Here is a 27,948-nt window from a genome sequence, read left to right on the forward strand (position 1 = left end):
GGCCAGCCTGGTCTACAGCGTGAGTTCCAGGACAGCCTCCAAAACAGTACAGAGAAACCCTGTCTCAACCCCTATACACACCAAAAATAAATAAATAAATAAATAATCAAGAAGTAACTGGGACTCCAGGCACCGTGATCAGGAAGCCCTCAAGCTCTTTACCCCACAATGTTAGGGGTCTAGACGCGTGCGCGCGCACACACACACACACACACACACACACACACACACGAGCAGATATTAGGTCAGAGGAGAGCCTAGTGCATCCTTGTGTTCAGTAGCTTCGTCCTCGTCACCGACTGCTGGTTCGGAGGATACTAGACACACATGCGGGCGCGCGCTCATGTACACACACACACACACACACACACACACACACACACACACGAGCAGATATTAGGTCAGAGGAGAGGCCTAGTGCATCCTTGTGTTCAGTATCTTTGTCCTCGTCACCGACAGCTGGTTCGGAGGAGCCCCCCAGCCACTCTCCCACCTCAGTCAGGGTTTGTTCCTTCATCTGCTGCTCCCTGTCCTTGTGCCACCTGCTCGAGCATCCTTAGGAGTGAATGCCATGGATCCTGGGGTGGCTGCCGAGGCGCACAGTTGCCGGGTTCATCCCCGTTCATGGGTTCCGTGCCCCCCCCCCTTACACCATGGTCCTCGCAGCATTCTGGTCTGGCTTTCACGCGCACCTCCGAGTCATCTTTGTGAATCATCCTTACTAAGGTCTCCCACCGCCAGGGAGTCTCGCTCCCCAGTCCTTGCTGGGCATTCACAGGAACCTAGTCTCCGTGCACGTACACACCCAGGGCCACAAGAGTCTCCTAGAAATCATCAGCGGCGAGAACCCTTCTGGAGTCGGTGCGGGGCTGTGGTGTGGAGCCGCTGCTTCGGGGTAGAGAGCCCTGGACTTGGGGTTAAGTCTGAGGCTGGTGCTCCACCTCACTCATCCCAAGGGTCCCACGGAGAGGGGGACACTTCCGGGAGGTGACCCAGCCTCCGGAATCTTCCCCAGCATGATGGACAGGGTCCTGACACCTAGAGAGCAGTGACTAACGTGCACATATTCACAGAGGGGACAGTGAAGGAAAGTAGAAGCCGCATTGAAACAGGACCCCAGGAGCACAGATGCATCTTCGGCAAAGGGCGGAGCCGCCTCACTGTATAGATCTCACCTACTCAAGAACCTGGGGGCTGGAGAGATGGCTCAGCGGCTAAGAGCACTGGCTGCCCTTCCAGAGGACCCGGGGTTCAATTCCCAGCACCCACAAGGCAGCTCACAACTTTCTGTAACTCCGTTTCCATGGTATCCCACTCCAGTTCCCGATATCGACACCCTCACACAGGGTATATACAAGCAAAATACAAGTGTACATTTAAAAAAAAAAGCATCAAGCCGGGCGTTGGTGGCGCACGCCTTTAATCCCAGCACTCGGGAGGCAGAGGCAGGCGGATCTCTGTAAATTCGAGACCAGCCTGGACTACCAAGTGAGTTCCAGGACAGCCTCCAAAGGCACAGAGAAACCCTGTCTCGAAAAACCAAAAAAAAAAAAAAAAAAAAATCATCCCCTGGCTCCTCACACAGGCTCAGCGTACTTGTTCCTGGGACTAGTGGTGGAGAAGAGAGAAGCTGGAGTCTCAGAGAACATAGAGAGATTCAGTAGGCTCATTGCATGTGTCTTGCAAACAAAGCCTAAGCCTCTCTTTTTGCTGAGTGGGTACTTCAAGAAGTTAAGTTTCCCGGCAACCCACCTGAGCTCTTGCACAGTGGCTCAACCCCCCTCTCCCCCGTCTCCCGTATCTACAGCACTGTTTCTTAGCTGGAGTCTGTCCTCTCAACTGTCTCAGTCAGCCTTGGTTCTAAACTGTTCATGGGGAATGAGAAAAGGGGCAGTGCAACTCTGATGTGAAGCCCCCTGGAAGACCTCTTCCCTCTGACCTGCTGCACAGGCACAGGAAGCCACCAGGTGACCTCTGCTCCCATAGTCAACTCTCAGGCTCCCTGAAGAATGTATATATCAAATTTTGAGGTAGGGACATCCTCTTCCTGTCTCCATGCTCAGTAACTTCTAATTAAAGAAACATGAACACCAGGGGGTGGTGGCACTCACTTTTTTTTTTTAAAGATTTATTTATTTATTATGTATACAGGGTTCTGTCTGCATGTCTGCCTGCAGTCCAGAAGAGGGCACCAGATCTCATTACAGACGGTTGTGAGCCACCATGTAGTTTCTGGGAATTGAACTCAAGACCCCTGGAAGAGCACTCAGTGCTCTTAACCTCTGAGCCATCTCTCCAGCCCTGGCACTCACCTTTATTACCAGCACTCGGGAGGGAGAGGCAGGCGGGTTTCTGTGAATTCAAGGCTAGCCTGTCCTACAGAGTGAGTTCCAGGATGGCCAGGGCTACACAGAGAAACCATGTCTACAAAACAAAACAAAACAATAAAAATTTGTTGCTGCTACAACTCCAATGTCGGTGTTGCCTAAGTATTATCATACAAGATTAATGTTTGAACTAGTGGACAATCAAGCAAACAAAAACACATCTAGCCGAGTATTGGAGACACACACCTTTAGTCCCAGCACTCAGGAGGCAGAGGCAGGAGGATCTCTGTGAGTTCACAGCCAGCCTGCTCTACAGAGCGAGCTCCAGGACAGGCTCCAATGCTTGGGGGGAAAAATGAATAAATAAAACATCTAAATTTGTAGACTTTTGGCTGGGTGGTGATGGTGCATGCCTTTAATCCCAGCGCTCAGGAGGTAAAGGCAGGCCGATCTACAAATTCAAGGCCAACCTGGTCTATAAATTGAGTTCCAGGACAGGCTACACAGAGAAACCCTGTTTTGAAAAACCAAAAGTAAACAAGTAAATAATAATAAAATAAATTAGTAGACTTTGGTGTTAAGAACGGCAGTTTACGGCTAAAGATGACTCAGCAGATACAAAGAAGCCTGGGTCATTTCCTAGAGTGTCCTCTCTACAAGTCCCAAAGGACAGGGTGGATGGCAGTGACCTTCATCCTTCAGAAGACCTGAGCTCAGTTCCCAGCACCTATGTGGAGCTCACAACTATGTATAGCTTCAGTTCCAGGGGATTCAATGCCATTTTCTGGCCTCCAAGGGCACCAGGTACATATGGGTACACATACATACATATGGACAAACACTCATACACATAAAAATTTAACTATATATATATATTAAAGCAGTGTTTCTCTGTTTCCCTGGCTGTCCTAGAACTCACTCTTTAAATCAGGCTGGCCTTAAACTCAGAGATCCACCTGCCTCTGCCTCCTGAGTGCTGGGATTACAGGCGTGAACCACCACTGCCTGGCTTTTTTTTTTCTGAGACAGGGTTTCTCTATGTAGCAGCTTGCTTTGTAGACCAAGCTGGCCTTGAACGCACAGAGATCTGCCTGCTTCTGCGTTCCAAGTGCTATGGCACATGCTTCTAATCCCAGGATTCAGGAGGCAGAGGCTCCTCATTTCTGTGTGTGTGTGTGTGTGTGAGAGAGAGAGACAGAGAGAGAGAGAGAGACCCTGATTCTGTCCATCTGGAAAATTCTGAAACTTCCCTCAAAGGGTTCCTCCTCACCAGGAACTTGGCTTTGTCCAGCCTGGATCCGCCAGCAAGGCATCTCTCCCTGGCAAGCTACAGGGGTAGGTACTGAAGAGGTTGGTGTCCCTCACCAAGTCAGTGTGCCAAGCCCTGTTATGGTGCTAGTCTTCAGACAGGCTTCTTATGACAGGGGCACTGACGCTCTGTAGCCCTCTGCTCTACGGAAGACCTTCGGCCTGGCCGTAGCCAGTTTTATGGGACCTGTGTTATTGGCTCATCCCTCAGAATTACACTCCCCTGTCCAGGCAAGCCTCTTTCCACAGGTGACAAATGAGTAAATGGGAGCTGTTTGAGAAAATGTTTTTATTCAACTGAAAGGATAGGAAGAGAAGTAACAGTATTTGGTGAGTTAGTTCAGGAACGAGCTAAAGTTTCATTAGCTACCTGAGAAGCCCCTTTTCCCCAAATGCCTGGTGGGATCCTTGGTAGAGGTTGAAGTCCCTAGAAGGAGGGACAGGATGTCAGGGACTAGGCGGTTCTCACAGAAAGGACAGGCAACCACAAATAAGTGCATCACAGGAAGGGGCCACACTAAGCCAGCTGACCCTGCTGGGCGGTGGTGGCGCACACCTTTAATCCCAGCACTCGGGAGGCAGAGGCAGGCGGATCTCTGTGAGTTCGAGGCCGGGCTGGACCGACAGCCTCCAAAACAATACAGAGAAACCCTGTCTCTAAAACCAAAAAAAAAAAAAAAAAAAAAAAAAAAGCCAGCTGATCCTGGAGCTGGAGAGCATGAAGACCCCAGGAAGCTGAAGAGCTGGAGGTCCCCAGTTGCAAGTAATGTGTCCCCTTCCTGGCTGGCCCTGGGGCTGACCTGGCTGTGGGCAAGGGCCTGCTGTGGGGATAGTCTGTGTGGTTTTGAGCTAGAGCACCCAGAGAGAAGAAAGAACTGAGTCAGCCAGGTACTGTGCACTTGAGGGGCCTGACATGGGAGCATGCCCTGAGCCCCAGAAGTTTGAGCTTTGGCTAGATAACAAATCAAGCCACTATCTTAAAGAAAACAAAAAGGGGGTTGGCATGTTAATATTTCCCCATAATCCCAGAATTTGAGAAACTAGAGTGGAGGATTAAGAGTTCAAAGCTAGCAGGGCAGTGGTGGCACACATCTTTAATCCGTGACTCGGGAGGCAGAGGCAGGCAGATCTCTGTGAGTTCTAGGCCAGCCTGGTCTACAGAGTGAGTTCCAGGACAGGCTCCAAAGCTACACAGAGAAACGCCGTCTCAAAACAAACAAAACAACAAAACAAAAGTTTAAAGATAATCTGGACTATATAGGGGAAAAAAAAAAAAACCCTTCTTAAACACACAGACCAAGCAACAACAGCAAAAACAAAACAAAACAAAAACTCACCAAAAACTGTTAGTTCAAGGCCAGCCTGGTCTACAGAGTGAGTACTAATCCAGGGCTACACAGAGAAACCTTGTCTCAAGAAAGAAAGAAAGAAACAAAAAGAACAAAAAGGGGGGAAAAGGGAAAGGAAGAGAAAGAAAAGAAGAGAAGGCAGAGAGCAGGAGGAATGTGGGCAGATGAGTCACTCGGGCAGTGACTTAATATGGCCAGAAGAAGACAGAGAGGCCGCAGCAGAGGACTCCAGTTTCACCTTGTCCAGTACAGTCTTTTTGATGGCAGCAGGGGAGACAGTTTCCTGGTCAGCCATGGACTGTAGCTCCCTGGGAAAGCAATGAGACACTGGGTCTGAGCTGTTCCCCCCCCCCCAGTGGCTGTGGTGGGTAGCTATACTGGCACCCCATCTCTGGGCCCTATTACACCTGCGGACCCCCCCCCCCCCCCCCGTCTCTACAGCTGCATGGCTACTTCTCACACCGTTCGGAGTGACTTAGGGCCTCGCTGGCTGCAATACCAACCATCAAGGCGACTTTAGCACTCCTTAGTCCTGAGCTTGTCACTGTCCGACCTGTGGCAGGGTCTTGCTTCTCCTGTTTCCATGTGGGCCATGCTAAGTGGCTAGGTCCCACGTCCAGGCTTTGCTTGTGGCACTCAAGACTTCTCTAGGCATTTGTGCTTGGAGGGTGGGCACTGGCATAGAGACAGACTGCTGGTTTGCCCTGTCGTCATGAACCTGGGACAGTGATCTCCCAGCCGTGGTTCTGCCTTACACCGACTGAGGGAGCCTGGGCATGTTTCATTCAACTCTCACCAGGCTGTCTTGCTGCCAACATGCTACCATCTCAGCCAACTCACTTCACCTGGGAAAGGTCATGAAGAAGGTGCTGAGCCAGGCCCCTAAACTGCCCAGCCACCTTTATAGCCTGGCTGCTCCCTGGTCATGATGGTGAAATGGAATAGAGGCTCTACTGTAGGACCAGATACTGTCTACAGACACATGAAGATAACCCTTCTCACACGGCAATGGAAGGGAGCTAGAGGCATTGCTTATTGTGGCCCGAGGAACCTTGAGACTGCCAAAATCCTTCTCAGAGGCAGGACAGGGCTCAGTGGTATCTGCTGAGTGAATAACTCCGCCCAAGTCTTTGAAGCCTGGATTCTGGTGTACGGAGTAGGTGGCTGGGGAGTGGGAAAACAGTGGGACCTACCGTGTACGGATGCAGGAGGCCTCCACAGCATTGATAAGCAGGGAGCGAAAGCCCCCACTCTCCAGCACATGCAAGGCATGGATGGTGGCCCCACCAGGAGAGCAGACATTGTCCTTGAGCTGGCCTGGATGCTGTTCTGAGTCTAGTAGCATCTTAGCTGCCCCCTATGAGAAGAAAGGGGGGTCTGATGGCAGTAGGGCACCTAACTACCTGCTTCTGCAGAGTCCTCTGCCACCAAAGCGCCTGCTGACTTCCCACTCACGTCCCCAGGACACTAGTTTTGGGCTTAACAAGGAACAGCTGCCACAAGTATCTCAAAACACTGACCAGGAGGGCCTGGGCCCCCAGGCGGACAGCCAGGCGCCTCGGAAGCCCCATTTTCACACCACCATCAGCGAGAGCATCCAGGGCAGTGAAAGCCTGTGGGGAGAACGCATCCATCCTCAGCCACTGTCCTACTCTCTTCTCTGGGACCCAGAGCAGGGCACAGCTGAAACAGAGGTGCACAGAGGCCCCGGGAGACCACCACCCATCACTCCGGTGCTCACATAGGCAGGGCCGCTGCCACTGAGCCCCGTGACAGCATCGATCAGATCCTCCTCCACCTCTGTGCAGAAGCCCACGCTGCCCATGAGCTGCTCCACGAGCCTGCCATCCTCCACCTGAGCGTGAGTGCCTGTGGCGTACACAGTGACACCCTCCCGCACTACCACTGGGGTGTTGGTCATACAGCGGATGACTTTGGGAGCTGGCTGGAACGCCGTCAGCTTCTGAAAGAGAAACCGGCGCTACCACTCTGGCCTTGGCCATCTGTCCCTCACGCCAGGCATGGAAGTGAGTACGGACCTGGTTCCCCCAGCCGAGCATTTCCTGAGTTCTTGCTGTGGGCTGGCCTGCTATACCCTGTACCCGGGTAAAGAAGCCAGACGCCCAGAGCAGGGCTCCTGACCATATGTTCCCCCACCCCCCCCTCCCCGAAGCCCCTACTGACCCGGCCCACGGCACCCACCTTTTCAATGGAGTTGATGGTGACACCTGCCGCACAGGACACCACAATGTGCCTGTCCTCAATGTTAGCACCGATTTCATCCAGGATGAAGGGGATAATGTGCGGCTTCACGGCCAGGAAGAGCACGTCACTGTGGCGCACTGTCTCTTTGTTGTGGGGTGTCAGGTTCACCCCTATCCTCTGCAGGAGCGCAAGGGGACTCAGCTTGCCTCGTGGGCTGTCTGCCCTCAAAGCTGAGGGAGAGCCTTGTGTGGAGAGAAGCCCACAGGCTGCTGGGGTGTGGTGAAAGCTGGGTTGGGGGTCAAAACCCAGTCAGCTGTCCTCACCTAGAAATGGAAAAACCACTATGCCCTGGAATGTGCCCCCCCTTTAAAGTAGAAAAGGACGCGGCAGCCTTCTAAACACATTCTACCTGAGTGGTCTAGTGGTCGCAGTCCCTGCGGCCGCCTGCCTTCCGGAGGCGGATGGTGGTCTCAAGCTGGGAGCCTGACCCCCACATCTTCGGCCTGAAATCCCGAATGAGCCGTAGCAAACAGAAACTGTACTCACCACCCCCGGTCCATTGTCTGGTTCCCAATGCTGCCCCGGCCTTCCGGAGAGCTCCTTTGGCCTCCACCTAGGTAATCCCATTCCCCAGACTAACACCCTCAACTACCAGCTGTGTTCATGACAGGGCAGGAAGGCAGCATCTGAAGATTTCCTTACGGCAGGTTTGCTTTTCCCACTGGAGTAGGGGGGCTGCAGTACAGCCGCTCCCATCCTGGCCCTCAGTCAGGTGTATTTATTGCACACCTAACCCTAGACTCCAACTCTAAAGAGAGTCAGACTTCCTATCTGCTTTAACGTGGCACCTACCCGGAGGGCAGAGACCGTGGCTTGGTCCATGTCTGGGGAGCTGGCCATTATCTTGTGAGCAGACAGAACACCTGCGGGAAACAGAATTCCTCCCTCAAAGCTAGTTCCAGTCTGTCTGCCCCCACGTTGCCAGGAAGGAGACAGAGGGGAAACACTCCCTACCCCTTTAGGACAGCAGTCCCAAACATATGGTGACTTCCATTTCTCAAAGGACCGAGGCCACTAACCCAGACACTCCGCGTTAGCACCCTCCCTGGCCCCAGAGGAATCTACCTGCTGCTGTGAAGCCCTTGGCTAGGGCAAAAGCCAGCTGCCCGGCCCCGATGAAACCCACGCTCATGTCCGGAGATCCAGGACCCACAGCCTTCACAGATAGCGCCGGCTTTGCAGGGCAGCTGCAAACTGGACCGACAGGATGGAAAGCAAGAAGTTGGGTGGGCAGTACCAGGTTTGGCCGCTCCTGGCAGCCAGGTGCTCCCCCACTCCAGTACCAGCCTGCCTAATATCTAGGTAGCTCCTCGGCTGGCCGGGCTGGTAAGTTGTCCCGGTTTCCCCACACCCTGTACCACAATCACCTGCTGCCAGAGCAAGGTTGCCTGACCTGCAGCTGAAGGTCCTGGGCCCTCCGAAAAGAGCTCCGGGAGACACAAGGGAAGCGATCGACTGTAGGGAAGAGCCCGGAATCCTGAGTACCCTCAACATCCAAATCCCCACTCCGCCTCCAGCTTGGGTCCCAGAAGCCCCATCCCTAAGTCTTCATTTCAGGAATCCCAACCCCGGTGCACGGTGTCCCGCTAGAGCTACCTGTATGCAGCAGCTACACGCGCGACGGTCCGGCCCTCTGCATCTGCCACGCGGCACCCACGCCCACCGGCCCCGCCCCCACTCCACTTCAGCCAGTGCGCGGTGCGGCCTCTGGGAACTAGCCAATCCAGAGCTGCAACCGGAGCCTTGTGCATTGCATCATCCACAGGACTAGGACAGACACGCCTCCCTGCTCCTTCCCCGAAGTGGGTGGTAGTTACGAATACAGATCAGTACCCCAAAAGCCACCGATCCCTTCCTCTATCTGTGGTCTCATTGCAAAGTGTTCCTTTGAAAGCTAGGTACCTTCTGCAGCCACAGGCCTATTACTTCCCGAAACTCCTCCATCCTACAGTGCCCCAGCTTCCTAACCACGGGTTATGGAGATAATTTGCTCTGGGCACCTGCGACGCCCATAGGTTCTCAGGATCTATCTGATGGTCTAAGAGCTGCAGAGCAGTCTGGGGTCCTCCAGACTCCACCAAAGTACGCCCATCCCCCACCAGCCTCAGAGGTTGCTTGCTTATATTTTTTTCCTTTTGTGTTTGTTGCCTTAGACAAAGGCAAGCTGCTTTAGAAACCAATTTCAAAATCATTAGGAAGCTTCTAGCCTGCAAGGTTTGGATTTCTGTCCCTTCTCCTTGACCATAATGACTACCACCCAAACTATGAGACTACTGCACGGTATTGTCTGGATGGTCAGTTTGGTTACTCACCCTTTAAGAAAAAGGCTGGAACACCTGTGCCAAGTTGATAGCTCAAGCCTATGCACAAAGCCTAGGAGTTCAGTTCTCCGAACTCAGCTCCCTACATCAGATACTTTCCAGGGCTGGAGAGATGGCTCAGCACCTAAGAGCATCTGTTGCTCTTCCGGAGGACCTGGATTCTGTTCCCAGTGTCCATACAGCAACCTACACTATCCAGAACTCCTTTTCTAGGTGATCTGAGGCTTCCTGAGGTCACCAGGTGTGCAGGGGTGTACATACATAGGTGCAGAAACAGTTATACACATAAAATGAACTAAAAACAATTTTAAAGGGATGCTTTCCTCTAAATGATAATAAGCAATACCCCAAAAACCAACGAAAGCCACTCCTGGAGTCTAGAGAGCCCCAGAAGCCTTTCTCCCCTTTTTCTCTTGAGTCTTAGCCCTCCTCTCCTCTGCCTTCCCCCAGGACACATGAAATTTAGGTTGGATATGACACCTGGAGCAGAAGGCCACTCAACAACAGGAACACTGGGGACTTAGAGATAGATGTCATGTTTCAGAATTTTAGCTAGTGAAAAAATGAAAGTGGGGGGGGGGGCGGGCTGGATAAATGGCTCAGAGGCTAAGAGCACTGGCTTCTCTTCCAAAGGTCCTGAGTTCAATTCCCAGCAACCATATGGTGGCTCACAGCCATCCATAATGAGATCTGGTGTCCTCCTCTGGCCTGCAGGCAGACATGCAGGCAGAGCACTATACACAATAAATGAATCTTTTTTTTTAAAAAAGGGGAAAGGCCGAGCGGTGGTGGCGCACGCCTTTAATCCCAGCACTCGGGAGGCAGAGGCAGGCGGATCTCTGTGAGTTCGAGGCCGGGCTGGACCGACAGCCTCAAAAACAATACAGAGAAACCCTGTCTTCTAAAAAAAAAAAAAGAAAGAAAAAGGGGGGGGAAATTTTTACTAAATTCAAATGCAATTTTAAAAAAATGAAAGGGGACTCCCCCAACCCCCAAAACACAGCCAGACTTGATGAGGCATCACATACCTGTAATCCCAGCACCAGGGAAACTGAGGCAAGAGGATGTCCAATGGGAGACCAGCTTGGACTACATTGTGAAACCCTGTCTTAAGGGGTGGGGGGAGAAAAAAAACCACAAAAGAGAGGCAGTTGTTACGGCTCAGCGGAAAGAGCATGCTTCGAAAGCCTAACAACTGGACTGCCTGAGTTGTCTCTCCTGAGCAGATGTAAAGCAGAAGAACTAAGTCCACCAAGCTTTCTTCTCGCTGCCACGCACGCACTGTGGTGTCCCCCACCTCACATACACCGTTCACGTATGATACGGATACATGGAAGAGGAAAAGAGCCGGGGAGTGGCAGCCCACGCCTTTCATCCCAGCACTCGGGAGGCAGAGGCAGGCAGATCTCTGTGAGTTCAAGGCCAGCCTGGTCTACAGAGCTACACAGAGAAACCCTGTCTCGAAAAACCATTTTAAAAAAAGAAAGAAAGAAAGAAAGAAAGAAAGAAAGAAAGAAAGAAAAAGAAGCAGACAGGATGTGCGTGACTGACACATCCCTTTTTCTCTTCGCTCCCTTCTGATGCCCAAAGCTTCCATTGTTCAGGGCACCTGCAGACCCAGAAGCTGCCTGTGCCTACCCATTCAAGTGAAAGACATAGGCCCCAACTCAGTTTTTTGGCTGACCCAAGCGTTCCTTCTCCAGCTAGCCAGCAAGGGCCACACAGTACCCACACAGGGCCCTGACTCACAGCCCAGAGTCTAAATGCTCTTGGTTCCACATACCAGAGAGTGGAGCAGCCCCTTTCCCTGGGACCTGGGCACTGAAGACCTCCGTCTGAGGCTTTGGCTGCCTCTAAGAACAAAGAGAATGAGCCAACTTTGACCTATCTTCTTCTTTGCACTTGGCCTTCTGAGAAACCCCGACCTGCCCCTTTTTCAGAAGGCCTAGACAAGCCCAAGCCTGGACTTTATCCCAGGATCCAGGGTATCCCCTAAGGCCACATCCTCCCTCACAATGACCCGGTGTAGACCTGTTCTCGGGGCATGACGAGAGAAGGTAGCTTAAGTGGTGCAGTCTACCACAGCTCCTAAACAGAGATGATTCAAGCGGGTTTGTCTGGGTATTCATCAAAGATAGCAGGCCAGGTGTAAATGAGAATTCACCTTTTATTTCCTGCTGGAGGACCTGGGGGACAGTCAGCTAATGGGCTGAAGGGCTTCCCAGGGTCAGTCCAGTCTGGGCTCTTGCAGAAGAGAAGCTGGGCGATGATGCCAGCAAGTCCTGGTGTTCAGGAGCAACAGGCTAACAAAACGCTTGAGTGGAAGCCCGGTAACCAGGCTCCGTGACCCATCGGCTGCCCCAAGATGGTTCTTCACGGTGAGCCAATGCTGCCAACCAAGCCAGCCTGCCTGAACCCGTGAGAGACTCTCCAGGAGTGTCTGTGTCACAGTTTGTGCCGTGTGTCTGGGCAGACGCGCCATCACTGTCATGAGACCACCCTGTTTTCACAGTGATTCTGGTGTTGACCTTTGACATCAGGCCACCTGAGAACACAGCACAGTAGTCATTTCTCTGTTCCAAAAGGCGAGGCCGCTGGGATACTCCTGGACACAGACGAGGCCCGTTCCAGCTGCCAGGTTTCTCTACAAACCATCACGGCCATCCCGAGAGACTCCTCCCAGGGTTCTAGAAATGTCCCCTTCAGACAGGCAGGAGGGTCCAGCCGCAGCATTCCTCCCAACGGCCTGACCCTGGTGTTTTTGGATTGTTTTTCACCCATTTCAACCCCGGGGGGAATGCCTAATTTCTGACACTACCCCAGCTAAACGCTGTCTCAAGACACTGACCCCGGCCCACCTCTGTTGGCTTCACTGTTCCCATCTGCAAAACGAATTACGGTAGCTAGCATCGCGCTCCAGAAAGTTTCCGTTCGGTACAGTGACGAGCACCGAGCCCATGGACGGCCAGGAAACTGAGAAACAGGGACCAAAACAGAGACGGAGACAAGCCGGGCGTTGGTGGCACACGCCTTTAATCCCAGCACCAGGGAGGCAGAGGCAGGCGGATCTCTGTGAGTTCGAGGCTAGCCTGGTCTACAGAGCGAGTTCCAGGACAGTCTCCAAAAACAATACAGAGAAACCCTGTCTGGAAAAAAAAAAAAAAAAAAGAGACGGAGACAGAGACAGGAAGGAGGAGAGGCCCCCATAAGCCGCCCTCTTCTCCGCTCCTGCCCCCTCTCCTAGTGCTGCCAGATATCCAAGAGCGGACCTCCCTGAGCCCCCGACCTCCCTCTTGATTCCCTACGTCTTGATTCACCTTGGTCAGTCTTAGGTGCTCTCAGCCAGAGAGAGGAGACCACCGGCGGGTCAGGCTACAAGGTAGGCACGAAACGGATCCTCTGGGAGTAGGCGAGGTCGACGATGTAGAGGAGCAGGTTGACGTAGGTGAAAATAGCTACCACCAGCTGGCTGTCCCAGGGACAGCTGCCTCGGAGGCAGTCAGGGGGCCGTCCTGGCTCTCCGTACTTGGGATCAAAGCAGAAGACCGGCCAGATGACTGCAGCGCTGAGGTACAGGAGCACAGCCAGGAAGGTGTACACCACCACGAGGCGGTCAAATGGGCATCCCAGGCCCCCCGTGTGTCCCATCACACTCAGGGCCACCACAGCCACCGTGGCCATGAAGCACAGGCTGTAGACGGCCACGCACCACTGTGTGGCCATGTAGCGCCCGTAGCGGCTGTCATGGACAAGGGCCCCAAAGATGATACAGGCCACAAAGGCTTGGACGATCTTGAGGAGCCCAGACACCGTAGCCATGTAGCTGGCGACCTGACCTGGCCGTGCCCGAGTCAGGGCCACTTCGGCCGCGTAGGCCAGGAAGAGGAGTCCCGCGAAGACGCTGGCTGCCAGGCGGAAGTTTCTGGCCATGCATCCGGCAGGCTCCGGTGGGCACTCCAGCCGGGTGAAGTACAGAGGGTAGATGACGGCGGCGGTGGCACACAGCAGGGTTGCCAACATGGCAAAGGCTGCGGTGAAGTTGCCCCAAGAAAGGCGCAGGCAGCCGTGGAGCCTCGTGAACTCGCAGGCTACCACCAGGACCGAGAGGGCAAAACAGAAGCCCCAAGCAGCCATGCAGAAAGTGCCCTGGACACCCCCAAAACCTCCTCGGTGAGCAACCAGGCTGAAGGTGGTACAGCCGAAGGCCAGCTGCAACACTCGTGCCGTACCTACGGGAGAGGTCACAGCGCCTAGGTGCAGGTAGGCACCCCCTGGGGGATCCATGGTGCTGCCCATCAGGGTCTCCACCTCCCAGCCTCACACAGTGCCCTGCTGCCCCGGGGTCTGGCCGGCTGAGAGACCTCTGTCTTCTGCCGCAACCGCAGGTGCTGGCAGTCTGCAGTGTTAGCAGTGGCATTGCAGCAGAGCAGCCTCTCCGCTGCCTGTGTCGGGAGCCCTCCCCCCCACCACCGGGGCTATAAATAAACAGCCTGATCAGAGCCCCGGAATAGCAGCCTGCACGCTGGTTCCCAGGCTGGAGGGACATCTGACCCCTGCATCCCACAAAGATTCTACTACAGATGCCAGACACCCACCTCCTGCCTCCGTCAGTCCCGGGTCAGTAATGTGGGGGGGGCGGGGCTGGACGGAGGAGACCAGAGAGCAGGGGCTTTCTCCTGCTGGGGATCACAGCTGAGGCATCAAGCTGACCTCTGGGTCTAGTATGCTAGGGAAGGGCACAGATAGGTGGAGAAACAGCAGGAGGCTCTAGGAGGCATAGGAGGAAATCTTTCCCGGCTGTCTTATAGTCCCGTGTCACCTGGCCTGACTCAACTCTCCTTTCTTTCTCCTTCTTTTTTTTTTTTTTTAAAGCAGTCCAAAAATAGATTTATTAAGAAAAAAGTGAGAAAGAAGTCCTGAGAGTAGGAAGGGCCCCAAAGAAGAAATACCACACCAACTCTGCTTTATTGCTTATTGTTTATTTATTTATTTATCCATTTTTGGAGACAGTGTCTCATGCAGCCCAGACTAACCTCAAACTCACTGAATAGCTGAGAATGACCTTGAACTTTTTTTAAATTATTTTTTTAAAAATCAAACTTACTTATTTTATTTTATTATTTACAAACTTACTTATTTTATTTTATCATTTATTTATTTGTTTATTTACTTTCAGTCTTTCAAGACACGGTCTCTCTGTGTAGCTTTGGAGGCTGACCAGGCTGGCCTCGAACTCACAGAGATCTGCCTGCCTCCTCTGCCTCCCAAGTGCTGGGACTAAAGGTGGTGTGCGCCACCACCGCCCGGCATATCTTTATTTTTTGATAATTTATTTATTTCCAAGTGCATCGGTGTTCTTGCCTGCATGTATGTATGTCTGTATAAGGGTGCCGCACCCCCTGGAGCTGGAGTTACGGACAGTTGTGAGCCGCCATGTGGTTGCTGGGAATTGAACCTGGGTCCTCTGGAAGAGCAGCCGGTGCTCTTCATCGCTGAGCCGTCTCTCCAGCCCCATTTTATTTTATTTTATTTTGTTTTGTTTTATTTTATGTGTGTCTGAGTGTTTTGCCTGTATGTACGTATGTATGTGCACCTTTTGTGAGTTTATGGATGGTTATAAGCCACTTTGTGGGTACTGGGACCTGGGCCTACGTCCTCTGCAAAGACAGCAAATGCCCTCAGCAAACCGATGAGCTGTGTCTCCAGCACTAGAACTTCTCTTTCTGGTATTGTTTTATGTATTCAAGTGTCTTGCCTACATGTACGCATGTGCATCATGTGCATGAGTAGTGCCTGAGGAAGTAAGAAAAAGGCATTGGATTCCCCTGGAGCTGGAGTTGTTCGCAAACCACCTACCATCTGCGCGCTGGGAACGGAACCCAGATATTACCTGCAAGAGGAACAGGTGTTCTTAAGCCCCGAGTCGTCTCTGAAGCTAGACGTTGAACAACTTCTATTCTTCTGCTTCCTCTTCTACTTCTTGATTTCTTTGAGGCAGGGTCTCTAGGTAGCTTCTGGCTGTCCTGTAACTTACTATGTAGACCAGGCTGGCCTTGCTTGAACCTACAGAGATCTGGTGTGCCTCTGAGGTGCTGGGAATAAAGGGATGTATGTACCACACACCTGGCAAAGATTTATTTTATTTTTGTTTTATGTCTATGAGGTTTTTTGTTTGTTTTTGTTTTGTTTTGTTTTTTTGCCTGCCTGTATCTATTTGGATCAGGGTTGTAAGCTGCCAGGTGGGTGCTAGGACCCAGATTCAGGTCCTCTGGAAGAGCAGTCAGTGCTTGCTCTTAACTGCTCTCTCTTTTTAAATTTAGATTTACAACTATAGAAGCGGTGCCTGTTCAAGTCCCATCAGCAGAGGAAAAGAGAAGGAAAACCCAGCCTTTTTAGTTTAGAGTCGATCATGGTAATATCTGCTGAGAGATCTTTGTAGATATCTTTACCACTTACAAGTGGAGAACATCCGATCTACAGAAGAGTCGAAAAAATAGCAACCAGAATCTGTGTACCTTTCATCTAGAATCAAGATTGAGTCTGTTTGTTTGTTTTTGCAGCTGAAGGCAGAAGGCTGGTCCTCGGTGATACCAGGCAAATGTTTTCCCACTGAACTCAACAGTCTGCAGAAGAATTGTTAACACTTGGTGGCTCGCTTTCATAGTCAATTAATTCTTCTAATATGCAAGCAGGCATCCCCTGAGCTATGCCCCTAGAGAGCCCACTCAAAAATTTCTGGACAGAGGGGTGGAAAGATATCTCAACAGCTAAGAACACCACTTGCAGGACTGGAGAGATGGCTCAGGGGTTAGGAGCACTGGCTGCTCTTCCAGAGGACCTGGGTTTGATTCCCAGAACCCTCATGGCTGCTCACAACTTTTGGTAAATTCAGTCCTAGGGATTAGCCTCTGCTGGTGCCAGGCATGCACTCGATACACGGATATTACTGTAGGCAAAACACCCATACATATAAAATACAAATCTAAATGGTTCAGGACAGTCACTTGAAACACATTGGTGCTCAAGTTCCCTACTCGTTCTCAAGACACACTGTGTGGCTCTTTAAGCATGTCTGCCCAGGTCCGATCAGGAATTAGGCATTGCACATGACTGTAGTGGTTCATTGTGTTTTATCCTGGAGTGGGTGGGACACTCCCTTATTTTGTGCTTTGTGTCTGTTGTGAGGTGTTCACCAGAGGATACTGCTCAGACATGGCTCTAAGCCAATAGAACATCTTTATTAGCTGGACAGCAACTACGCTGGGTGTTCAGGATACCAGTATAGCCCTGATCCTTTTCTCAGGGTGAGATTTTAAGCACACAAACCGTGTTCTGGGTGGGTTGACACACTTCAGTTATCAAGAACAGTTAGCCAGAGTTGGAGTTACGGAAGCCAAAAACAAGGTTAGTACACTTAGAGGCTTTCCCAGAAGTACGGGCTTTGATGGATTAGGGTCTTTGTTTTCATTTTCGGCAGGTGGTGCTGTAAACAATGCTGAGTCTCACAGCATGAATGGCACTTCCAACCTGGAATCAGTTGTATAAAAGATCTGGGGGCCGACTAAGGTCTGGGGACCTGTTACAGTGGCATGCATTGGTGTTGTCAAGAGTCCAATGTAGGGGTTGAAGGAGTGTCCTTCAAGTGTGTGCCATAGAGCTACTTCCCCCATGATTTGATGCCAAACTAAGAGCAGGAGGACCAAGGAGGGAACATCATATGTGACTGCGCATCTGGATCACAAGGAGGCCAACCATAAGGATGGATGGGGTAGCCTGTTTGTTTTTTTTTTTTTTTTTTTTTTTTTGGTTTTTACGAGACAGGGTTTCTCTGTATTGTTTTGGAGGCTATCGGTCCAGCCCGGCCTCGAACTCACAGAGATCCGCCTGCCTCTGCCTCCCGAGTGCTGGGATTAAAGGCGTGCGCCACCAACGCCCGGCATGGGGTATCCTATTTATGTGTCCACCTGTCACCCAACAGTCTTCCCAGGATTCTTAGCATCATGGACACTTCTCATAGACAGTGCTCTCTGAGAATGGAGACACACTGGTCACCAGATCGAAGATACTGTTTCATACGATTTCTTATTTTTTTTTTTCAAGACAGGGTTTCTCTGTGGCTTTGGAACCTGTCCTGGACTCACTCTGCAGACTGGGCTGGCCTTGAATTCACAGAGATCCACCTGCCTCTGCTTCCCTAGTGCTGGGATTAAAGGGATGTTGGATTACTTTTTTTTTTTTTTTGTCATGAGATTTCCAAACAAACCATGTGTTACTGGGATGCAAGTGTTCACCTAGATGCTTAGGTCTTTTTTTTTTTTTTTCTTGTTGTTTTGTTTCAAGACAGGATTTCCCTGTGTAGCTTTGGAGCTTGTCCTGGAACTCGCTCTGGAGTAACAGACGGTTGTGAGCTGCCATACGGGTGCAGGGAATCCAATACTGGTCCTGTGGAGGAACAGCCAGTGCTCTTAACAGCTGAGCCATCTCTCCAGCCTCTTTTTTTTTTTTCTTTTGAGCCAGGGTTCGAGGCTGGCCTCGAACTCACAAAATCCGCCTGCCTCTGCCTTCCGAGTGCCGGGATTAAAGGTGTGTGCCACCAACGCCGTATTGTATCTTTATGTGAGTGTATCCATGTGGGTGTGGGTGCCTGCAGAAACCAGAAGAAAGCATTGGATCCCCCGAACCTGAAGTTACAGGCATTTGTGAGCCATCAAGTGTGGGTGGTAGGAACCTAACTCAGGTCTTCTGCAAGAACAGTGTACACTTTTAACCACTGAGCCCTCTCCAGCCCCCACCTTGCTTTCTGCGGTTTTGTTACATTCTTTTGTTTGTTTTTCATTAGTTTGTTTGCTTGAGATAGGATCTTAATACACATCCTTGGCTGATAAGGAGCTCACTATGTAAACCAGGCTAGCCATGAATTTATGGAGATCTGCCTGCCTCTGTCCACTTAGTGCTGGGATTAAAGGTGTGAACCATTGCATTCTGTGGATTTTTTTTTGAGATAGGAAATCTCTCTCACTGGGACCTGGGGCTCTTGATTAGGTCAAGCTGAGTGGCCAACAAGCTAGGAGCTCCACTTGTCTTCTCTTCTCCCAAGCTCAGATTAGAAGTGTGTATCAGCATTTCCTGCCTCTTATGTGGGTGCTCAGGATCAAACTCTGTTTTTGGTTTCTTGAGACAGGGTTTCTCTGTGTCGTTCTAGCTGTCTTGGAACTCATTCTGCAGACCAGTCCATCCTGGAACTCAGAAACGCTCCTGCCTCTGCCTCCTGAGTGCTGGTATTAAAGGCATACACCACCAGGTCGTGTCTGTATGCATGCTTTTTTATTTTTATTTATTTTTTTACAACTGAGCCACCTTCCCAGCACCCATCAGTTCCAGGGTACCTGCTGCCCTCGCTTCTGACCTCTGTGAGCACCAGGCAGGCACATGGTGCTCATACATACACACATATAGGCAAAACATTCATACACATAATAAAACAATTTCAAAAAGACAAACTTGTCTGCTGTGGCGGTTCATGCAGGTTCGGGCAGGATGGTCTCTGTGAGTTCCAGGATAGCCAGAGCTACACAATAGACTCTGTCTCAAAAAGAAAAGAAAAGAAAAGAAAAAATCAAGATAAGCTGTAATCACCAACAATAGGAACTAAATGAATTCATTCTGATGAATGAATGAATGAATGAATGGAGTTGCCTTAGGAAGGGGGCTAAACAGGTGAAGTGGGGGCTGCTAAACATCCAAGAAGGCATCAGAGATTGGGGTTCCCCCGATCCCTCTTCTGGTCCTATGCTGCCCTAGGAACACATTCAAAATGAGTAGACAGGCTCTTTAGGTAAACAAGTCTCAGGGTGAGCTTCTGTTTGTTATCTCTTTTTATTTATTTAATTATTAAGAAAAAATATGTTACAAAACAATATCATCCATCATATATTTCTTAATTTCCATTTTTTTAAAAATTAAAGTAATAAAAAAATCCACTTTATAAAATAATACAAAAGAGAACGGATCAGTTGGGGGCTGGGAGGGACCATCTGAGCTGCTGAGCTCAGGAATCCAGTGCTTGCTTCGCCCCTGGCTCCCTCCCCCAAACTGGGCTGAGGGTTAGGGTAGGAAGGGTCTCCCCCGCCCCCAAGTTGTGGCAGGGCTCAGAGCAGACCACTTCTCTGGCCGTCCCGGAGGCAGTGGGGGAATACAGGCAGTCAGGCATCTACACCCAGGTAGGTCCCGGGAGTGGCAGGGGTGGGGCCTGGAAGTAGAGGTGAGTCACCCTGGGACATGCAGGTGGGCCAGCCCCTCTCTGTATCTCTTCCCTGGGGCAGCCTAGTTGCCGCTGCTCAACATGCCCAGCAGCTTGCTGGGCTCCATCCCCTGCTGCTGGGCCACTGTCTGCACGTCGAAGCCCATGTGCATGAGGAACTGTGCCACGCTCATCTCCTGCCCCGTAAACTGGTCCCGGATGGTAGGGCATGAGGGGTTGCAGTGGGGCCAGGGGCAACTGTCTACCAGGTGGAAAGGGCAGCCCTTCACGGGGATCTTGCTGGCCTTATGGCTGTCATGGAAGCTTCGGTCCCAGCAGTGCAGCGCCCGGGGCAGTGAGGTCCCCTTCACCTGGACATCTGTCCAGTAGCTGTGGAAAGGATCCAGGTGGGGTCATCCAGGCCATCTACTGTCGTTTCAACCCAGCCACACACACACACACACACACACACACACACACACACACACACACACACACCTAGCATTAGTGCCTTTGGAGGGCCTAGAAGGGGCTCGTGGGAAGACCCCTACTGTTTTAGGAGGGGCCTTATGGGCCTATGGAATTAGTGCTACACATGCAAGCTACCTAAGACGCAGGGGGGGCGCACGTGACGGACGGACGGACAGACGGATGGACAGACACTGACCTCCGGATGATGATCTCATGCGAGAGGCAGGCGGGGGCAAAGCTGGCCCTGGTAGGGAGACAATCAGTCTGAGTCCCAACAGCCTATCCTTTGCCAGATGACCAACTCTTCCATTTGCTGTGTCTGGCCTTGGCTCCAATACCCACACACCACACGTTGACCCTTGCCCTTTGGGCCTCCAGAACTTGCTTCATCTACACACCTCATCCAGCCAGAGTCTGCTAGACAGTGGCTATCTTGGACGCATGAATCTGTTGTCTTTCTTTTTTTTTGGGGGGGGGCTAGGTCTCATGTAGTCCAGGCTAGCCTCAAACTGGACTATGTAGTCAAGGATGTCCTTGATTTTCTTATCTCCTTCCTTCTATCTCCCAGATGCTGGGGTCACACCAGGTCTGCTGTGTGTGGTGCGGGGGGGGGGGGGGTAAAATCCGGGGCTTTGTACTTGCTGAGCAAGCACTATGCCCAACGATCTATGACCCCAGTAAGTATGAGCTTTCTATCTGATTTACTTATTTAGTTAGCGCTTCACTCTGTGGACCAGGCTGACCTTGAACTCACAGACATTCACCTGCCTCTGCCTCCTAAGGGCCACCATGTCCATCTTCAAAACCTGCATTCTTTTTTTTTAATTTTATTTTAAAGATGTATTTATTACATATACAGTGTTCTGTCTACACGCCAGAAGAGGGCATGCACCAGATTGAATTGTAGATGGTTGTGAGCCACCATGTGGTTTCTGGGAATTGAACTCAGGACCTCTGGAAGAGCAGTCAGTGCTCTTAACCTCTGAGCCATCTCTCCAGCCCCAAGACCTGTATTTTTTTTTTTTTTTTGGTTTTAGGAGACAGGGTTTCTCTGTATTGTTTTGGAGGCTGTCGGTCCAGCCCGGCCTCGAACTCACAGAGATCCTCCTGCCTCTGCCTCCCGAGTGCTGGGATTAAAGGCGTGCGCCACCACCGCCCGGCAAGACCTGTATTCTTAAGTCAAATGGCTTGGAGGGACTGCATGAGCCACCCAGCCCAGCCCAAATCCCTTGCACACACTCACTGCACATCCTTGAGGGTGCCACGCAGTTCTCGGCCCAGATTCTGGATGTACAGCCACTGGCCCTCCTGAACCGGCTGCCCAGTGAGATGCACATTATCCACAGTCAGCTGGGCCTCATCAAAAAGCCACTGTACCACGAACACTGGACCTGGAAGGAGGATGTGTCTCAGCTGCGCCCTGCCTGCCTCTGCTGTGGCCCTGCCCTTAGCAGGCTTACAGACCAGCTGTGTTCCACACGGCCACAAGTTCCTGTATCTTTCTTTCTTTGTTATGGGGAAGAACCCCAAGCCCTGAACATGCTGGGTAAGCATGCCACACTGCCCACTCTCTCTCAAAGGACTCTTGAAAATCCACTTTTAGCCGGGGTGTTGGTGGCACAGAGGCAGAGTCAGGCGGATCTCTGTGAGTTCGAGGCCAGCCTGGTCTGCAGAGTGAGTGAGTTCCAGGACAGCCTCCAAAACAATACAGAGAAACCCTGTCTCGAAAAACCAAAAAACAAAAAACAAAAAGAAAGAAAAAGAAAACCCACTTTTACTGTGATCTGGCTCTCGGGGTCTCTTTGACTCGGACTTGGCAATACATCCCTTAGCATGGGACCTCACTATTCTTTGGGAAGTGGGGCTGGGAGAACTACTTGGTGTCCTGAAAACACAGAAAGGAAGCACGCGAATTTGACTCCGCTGATGCCATTGTAAACAGTACTGGTTTGCTTGGGACCAACAGTTTTGGTGATAAAAAAACGTGACTGTCCCAGTTAAGTAGGAATGACTGTTCATTCTGGCGTGGCCACTTCTGTGGAACAGCACAAGGTCTGTGGTCTAAGCCGTCTAATTTCAGGACTGGTGCATAGTTCAGAATACTCTTCAGCTTCCCAAACCAAATGCCTCACTGAGCTGGCCACTCACAGCGCAGAGTCGGGTACACTTTGTATCCAAAGAAGCAATTCCACTCCTCGCCTTCCTTGAACTGGCGCTGACAGCGCTCTGGGACCATCCCGTTCCAGTACCTGCAGCCACAATCATAGGTTGGGGCGCTAGAGTATTATTCCTCCCCTTAAGAGACTACCCCACCCCAGGTCCTTTGGACTAGCCAGGGTTTTGGCAGGGCACCTGATGCCACGGCGGATGGCCTCTGTGGGTGCACAGTTGATAGTATCAATGCAGTCCGATCGGCGATACTGTTTGTTGTCCAGGAACCAGCCTGAGTCAGCCAGGCCCCGCACCTGGATGGATGTGTAGCCCAACTCCTCCAACAGCTCAGCCACGCGGTCTACATTCAACAGCACCCCGGTGGCCCCAGCGCTGAGGGAAGGCCAGATATGAGGCCAAGTGGCTGGAGAGAGGTGTTTGCTGTCCACCCAGAGCTGGCTTAGCCCCAGCCCTAGTCCTAATGCATTCTGACTGTAGGCATGCTGCTTGTCCACCGGCAAGACACAGGGGCCTCTCTCCCTCAAGGTCTGGCCCACAGCTACGATCAGCAGGACTCAGATCTCATTCTCCTTTCCCTCTTATTTCCTGCATCACTTTCCTTATCTGAAGAAAGGGATAAACTCCAGTGTACCAGGCCCCCCGCCCTCCAGTCCAGGCATGCACTCTGTGTTCCTAAATGGGATACAGACACTGACCAGCAGGTGGCGTCGTCCAGCCTACCCTGATACTGGGTCCTCAAGGAGAGACATCAGAACACTGCCTGACCACCAACCTACTTATCTAGGTGGTTGCAGCCCTGGACCCTTGGGGGGGGGCGTCTAGAAGCATTCTCTAAACAGTTTCCAGCTCAAAGGCTCTGAAGCCAGACCTCTAAAGGTGTTCCAAGTGAGGCTGGTTTCCCTGCTCCTGCCTGTGGACGGGCTGGAGCCAGCAAAGGGCTCTGTGAGGATGGACTCCAGGACTGTGGGCAGCTCCCTTCCGGTGTCTTCCGCCCACACGCCACTCTACCCATGCAAAGTCCTCTTCCCTCGGGTGCCCTCTGCTTACCTGCTCCCAGCCAATAGCAGCACCTTTGCCCCACTCAGCCCTTTGCCCAGGAGCTCCCGCACCACCTCCTGGATGATGAGGGAGCCCATGAAGGCATACTCATCTGCAAGGGAAAAGGGTTAGCTTTAGAAGAAGCTAGACACAGGACAAGGTCTCCTGCTCCAGGAGGCAAGGAGAGGGGAGGGCGGGTCTGGGCTCTCTTCAGGGATTGGGTAGATAGACTGAAGAGGGAGGGTCAAAGGGCTTGAGACCTTGCTAGGGGGCGGGGGTCTCTCAGGGGGGCTAGGCGAGCCACAGACAGGCAGGAACCCTAAGGCATGCTACAGACAGGTTGAGAGTGTCTGCATTTCCCCAGGAGTTTCACCACCCTGCCCAGGGACTCACTCTTCTCAGGCTTCGGTGAAGCCCCACTCCAAACGTCGCTGGAGCAGTAGGGGATGAAGCTGTAACAGGGATCAGGTGAGCCCGCCATGGCCCTCTGTTGCCCAAAGCTACCGTGCAAGACCCCCTCCCCAAGAAAAATGCTGCCCAGGACAAGACCCTTCAGGGAGGACCCACCCCCACTTCCCCAGGAAGGCCCTCCTAAGAAAGGGGCTCCCTGGAAGGATCCTCGTCCCAGGAAGGAACGCTAAAAGGTTGGCTCCTAAAACAGAGCCTTTAGGAAACGCCTCCCCAAGAAGTCCCTCCAAAACGGGTCATTGCCGAGACCTCCATTTTAGACACTACCCCAAACATGACCCCCTGCGGAGGCCAGCCCCAAGAGTGAACCCCCATGCTCTGAGAAGGATCCTACAGGACAGGACTCCATAGGAAGGACCACTCCAGGAAAGACGCCCAGGAAGGAACCCCCACCAGGGGAAATCCATGCCTTCTTACACCATATTGGCATTCCACCAGTGAGGGTTCTCCTCTGGCTGGGAGGATAGAATCCCAGTACCTGGGGAAACAGAGGAAGGGGAAAGGCAGGGATGGACGGGGACTCCCTTCCTGAAGACCTCAGCCAGGGAAGCGGGTGAGCTCTGTCTAAACGGAGACGCTAGAACGGATAGGGAGCCAGGTGAGGAGATGGATGGACTTAGTTACCCAAGAAGTCACCATTCCAAAAAGGGGGGATGAGCTCACCATAATTTTAGGAACCCGGAACCTGGGATGGGGTTCCAGGGTGCATGGGTGCCTTCCTAAAGGACGAGTCTGACTATTCTGCCACCTCCCCCAGACTGGCCAGGCTGTTTCGAGTTGCTGACCTGTGCGCGTGTGTGGCCAGTCTTTGGAGCTCATGAGACGCCGCATGGTGCTGTATCTGGAGTCGCAGTTCTCTCGGTTGAAGCAATACCAGCCGCCTGCGGGCACAGGCACTAGGCTGGGTTCCTCCGCGTCCAGAGGAACCCTCCCGCACCACACACCTCAGCCCCTAGAACCTACCTTCCAGAAAGAGTAACCACCGCCGACTGCCCTTGGACTCCTTCAAGTAGTAGCTGCAGGGAAGGCGCACAGAGCAGGCAGTCAGTTGGGGATACCCTCCACCCCAACCAAACCTCGAATCCTCAGCACTTTCCAATTCCGGTACCGGTACCGAAAGGGTCATTCCACCTGTTGCCTGGAGCTCACCGCAGCCGCACGGGGGCGCCCGCGGCCAATCGCAAACTGAACGCATAGGCTAGTGGAACCGGATTGATTATTCCCCGGAGGAGGCGATGGTGAGGAGGGGTGGGGGGAGGTGGTCCGTGGAAAATTCCCACATCCCGCCCCGCACGGCACCCGTGTTACCCTGGCGCGGATGACGGTCGAGGAGAGGCGCTCCCGAAAACGCGGTGGCATTTGAATAATGAGAAATGCCGGGGCTAGAGGCCTCTAAACCGGTAGGGGTAGGTGTGAGCGCGGCGAGATGCCCCGGGGAGGCTCTGAGGCGGTGTCACCACCTGCCTTCCTGTCAAGGCCCAGACTAACATCTATCAACCAAACGCGTGGGCACCCACAGTCCCTTTCGACCTCTCGGCTTCACCTGTGTCCTCTATCTACTTCGGAGTTGAGTGTGTGTGTGTGAATGCTGCACCTGAGGCCTTCGGTCCCTCTTGGTCCCCCCCATTCCTCCTTGCTCCCGTGGTCAGATTCCTGACTGTCCCGAACCAATGTGGTATGCACAGGGGAACCCTGAGACAGGACCTCCTGCCCCTCAGTGGTGCCTCTTTCTACTGGAGTCAGGGTCACTCTGGGACCGCAGTCTCTTTCTGTCCGAGGACCTGAGCGCATAAGCGAGGTGCATGGTGGCCCAGGGGTCAGCACCCGACTGGCCTCGGACCAGGGCTTCAAGAGCTGCTCCCTCCCCCACTTTGGGAGGCACGGAGCCAGGCCCTCCCCGGGGCCAGCAGCGCTGGACTCCCGACTGGGAAGAACCCTTTCCTCTGGGGACAAGATCTGGCATTGAAAACAGGGAGGGTCCAGCGCGGTCTCCGCGTTTGTGCGCGCGCAGAGAGGCAGAGGATGCGGGCGCCACCAGCGATGGGACAGCGGCGGCGAGCTAGGCGCGGGAGCACCGGCGGGGTCAGCCAAGGAGGGTGACGGCCTCCCCGGGGTCCTGCCCCGCGCCGGCCTTACCCGGCGGGGCTGCCGTCATTGCAGGTCACCGACGTGTTCAGTAGGAGGTGAAGGCGCAGGTCCTCGTTGAGCTGCTGCGCAGAGCAGGGGTACAAGGACTGTGCCAGACTCTTGACTTGCGCCATAAAGCTGTCCATGTTGCCCTCCACGGCTGTGAAGTCCAGCGGGAAGCTCTCCACCGGCTGCCCGGCGCCCGGCGCCACCTCAGCCCGCTGCGGGGGCGGCGGCGGAGGCGGCGGCTGGGGAGGCTGCTGGCCACGGCGCCGCCAGGTCTTCCTGCCCTCGCTGCCCCCGACCCAGTGCAGCAGGCCCAGCAGCAGCAGCACGCGCACCTCTCCGCCCATGGCAATGTCACTCCGGCCTGCGGCCACCTGTGGAGAGCGGGCGACTGTGAGACGTCGGGAGGCTTGTGGGGGCGCGCGGGCCACTGCTGCTCCTCGGCCCCGGCTCCCGCGCGTTCTTCTTGCCCTGGGCGGCGGGGCCGGCTCTCGGCGTCGAGGTTCTGGAGTCAGGCGCCACCGGTCTCCGCAGCTCGGGCTACGCGCGCGTAGCCGGCCGAGGGCAACGCAGAGTCTGGGTGCGCTGGCTCGGGCCCGCGCCAATGAGCGGCGGGGGCCGAGCTGGGCGTAGTTTGCGGGGGCCGCGGCGGCTCGGGTGCCCGCGCCTTAGAAGTGCCGCCGCCGCCCGGGCGCGGCAGGGGGGAGGGGGCTGCGCTCACTCTTTTCTTGGCGGAGGCTTAGCCTTTTCTTCCCAAACCACAAGCCTGACGGAGGGGCCTGGACTAACCCATTGCGGCCGCCGGAGGCGCTCCCGGCCCGGCTCCGTGGGGGGCAGCGCGGCCGGGCTGGCCCGGGGCAGCTCCATTCTCCGCGGCCAGCCCGGCGCCGCTACCCCCGCCCTCAGAGCTGCCCCGGGGCCGAGAGGAAGAGGCCTTTCCGCAGCGGGGACGCCCTGCCCTCTGCGCAACTGCCGGGCCCGACGGGCCGAGGCTCAGGGTGCGAGCGTTTCACCTGGAGCCGCCGGGGCCTTCCCTCCCGCGCCCAAGCCCTAATGCATTCGTGGGAGACTCGCACTTGGGCCGCCTCCGCACACTTCGCACCGCCCGGGAGTCCTGCGCTCACCGCTCACAGTAGGTCCTCGTAGTTGCTCGAGCTGCGCTATCCTGCTGGTGCGCCCCACTGAGCTGCGCTCCCTCTCTGGCGCTGGCGTAGAGCCGCCCCGAGACTTTTATCCAGCGGGGCCCCCGGGATCAAAGCGGCGGCGGACACAGGGCTCTGCGCCGAGGGGCCGGTTGTAACGGCGCAGGGGAGGGGGAGGCTGTGCGAGGAGCGGACAGGTGGGGCCCAAAGGCCCGGCTTTCGGGGTCGACCTGCAGGAAAGAACGAGCGTGTGAACTCAGCCCGCGGGAGAATCTCCCTATCCGGTGCCGATGCCAGAGCCAGCAGATGTTAGAAGGCATGCAGGTCAGAGGCGGTGCTGCGACTTAACAGGGTTGGTAGGCCTCGGTAAAGTGACTTGCTGCTGCACCCCACGAAGAAGACCCCTTAAGAACCTCTCCCTGCCGCCACTGGAGGAGAAGAGGGCTGAGGATCGGAGAAGTTGCCTGCTTAAGAGACCTCCTTGCATCTGCCAAGTCACCTCACCTAATGTGCCCACCTTCGTCTCTAGGCATCCCAAGGCTCAGGTGACTGGCAGGAATTCCATTCCTGCCAGAAATCAAAACCGGGAGCCAACTGTGTCGTGCACAGAAGACAAGGAGATTGCTGCAAGTACTGAGCCAGCCGTGGCCACACAGTGAACCTCTAAGGTTAAATAAATGAATAAGCAATCCAAGGCGGGGGGAGCAGGGCTGG

The 27,948-nt window shown here is 53.5% G+C and overlaps 3 protein-coding genes across 12 annotated transcripts; all 3 read right to left on the bottom strand.

Moving 5' to 3' along the window:
• Positions 1-3,907: 3,907 nt before the first annotated feature.
• Pycr1 (pyrroline-5-carboxylate reductase 1) lies at positions 3,908-9,015 on the bottom strand. 8 transcript variants are annotated; one of them, XM_013113175.3, is made up of 10 exons: positions 8,846-8,861; positions 8,643-8,704; positions 8,315-8,443; positions 8,042-8,112; positions 7,187-7,366; positions 6,726-6,947; positions 6,505-6,597; positions 6,178-6,341; positions 5,223-5,292; positions 3,908-4,062 (listed from the first exon to the last, which is right to left on the bottom strand). In XM_013113175.3, exons 3-10 carry the CDS (start codon positions 8,379-8,381, stop codon positions 3,976-3,978), a joined length of 954 nt encoding a protein of 317 aa, XP_012968629.2. In that variant the 5' UTR covers positions 8,382-8,443; positions 8,643-8,704; positions 8,846-8,861; the 3' UTR covers positions 3,908-3,975. The 8 variants fall into 8 exon arrangements, 6 of the variants coding, with proteins under 6 accessions (XP_012968629.2, XP_040606130.1, XP_040606129.1 ...); XM_040750196.1 differs by having other exon boundaries at positions 8,617-8,704; positions 8,846-8,860; XR_005878572.1 differs by lacking the exon at positions 8,643-8,704 and having other exon boundaries at positions 4,973-5,292; positions 7,187-7,431; positions 8,846-9,015.
• Positions 9,016-11,719: 2,704 nt separating this feature from the next.
• Positions 11,720-14,308, bottom strand: Myadml2 (myeloid associated differentiation marker like 2). Its single transcript, XM_005069799.4, has one exon. The coding sequence runs from the start codon at positions 13,864-13,866 to the stop codon at positions 12,943-12,945; it is 924 nt and encodes a 307-aa protein (XP_005069856.1). The 5' UTR covers positions 13,867-14,308; the 3' UTR covers positions 11,720-12,942.
• A 4,567-nt stretch (positions 14,309-18,875) lies between these two features.
• On the bottom strand, positions 18,876-27,876 carry Notum (notum, palmitoleoyl-protein carboxylesterase). 3 transcript variants are annotated; one of them, XM_040750198.1, is made up of 13 exons: positions 27,752-27,876; positions 27,217-27,464; positions 26,096-26,466; positions 24,923-24,975; positions 24,745-24,840; positions 24,377-24,437; positions 23,885-23,943; positions 23,501-23,603; positions 22,634-22,825; positions 22,430-22,530; positions 21,525-21,672; positions 20,478-20,525; positions 18,876-20,200 (listed from the first exon to the last, which is right to left on the bottom strand). In XM_040750198.1, the coding sequence occupies exons 3-13, from the start codon at positions 26,437-26,439 to the stop codon at positions 19,894-19,896; spliced, it is 1,512 nt and encodes a 503-aa protein (XP_040606132.1). In that variant the 5' UTR covers positions 26,440-26,466; positions 27,217-27,464; positions 27,752-27,876; the 3' UTR covers positions 18,876-19,893. The 3 variants fall into 3 exon arrangements, with proteins under 3 accessions (XP_040606132.1, XP_012968915.1, XP_040606133.1); XM_013113461.3 differs by lacking the exon at positions 27,752-27,876 and having other exon boundaries at positions 27,217-27,713; XM_040750199.1 differs by lacking the exons at positions 27,217-27,464; positions 27,752-27,876 and having other exon boundaries at positions 26,096-26,738.
• Positions 27,877-27,948: the final 72 nt, after the last annotated feature.

This window comes from Mesocricetus auratus, unplaced genomic scaffold (assembly GCF_017639785.1).
Source record: "Mesocricetus auratus isolate SY011 unplaced genomic scaffold, BCM_Maur_2.0 Super-Scaffold_100007, whole genome shotgun sequence".
Taxonomy (NCBI): domain Eukaryota; kingdom Metazoa; phylum Chordata; class Mammalia; order Rodentia; family Cricetidae; genus Mesocricetus; species Mesocricetus auratus.

Excerpts from the sequence above, each read along its gene's own strand:
- Pycr1 (XM_040750195.1), bottom strand. The coding sequence starts at position 9,000 with ATGCACAAGGCTCCGGTTGCAGCTCTGGATTGGCTAGTTCCCAGAGGC. Across the intron at positions 7,432-8,041 it reads CCACGGTCTCTGCCCTCCGG|GCTCTCCCTCAGCTTTGAGG; the intron begins GTAGGTGCCACG and ends TCTCCACACAAG. Across the intron at positions 4,063-5,222 it reads AAAAGACTGTACTGGACAAG|GGACTTCAACCTCTACCAAG; the intron begins GTGAAACTGGAG and ends CCCTCCTTCTAG.
- Notum (XM_040750198.1), bottom strand. The coding sequence starts at position 26,439 with ATGGGCGGAGAGGTGCGCGTGCTGCTGCTGCTGGGCCTGCTGCACTGG. Across the intron at positions 21,673-22,429 it reads AGTGTACCCGACTCTGCGCT|GTCCAGTGTTCGTGGTACAG; the intron begins GTGAGTGGCCAG and ends TCCTCCTTCCAG. Across the intron at positions 20,526-21,524 it reads GGCACCCTCAAGGATGTGCA|GGCCAGCTTTGCCCCCGCCT; the intron begins GTGAGTGTGTGC and ends TCTCCCTACCAG.
- Myadml2 (XM_005069799.4), bottom strand. The coding sequence starts at position 13,866 with ATGGGCAGCACCATGGATCCCCCAGGGGGTGCCTACCTGCACCTAGGC.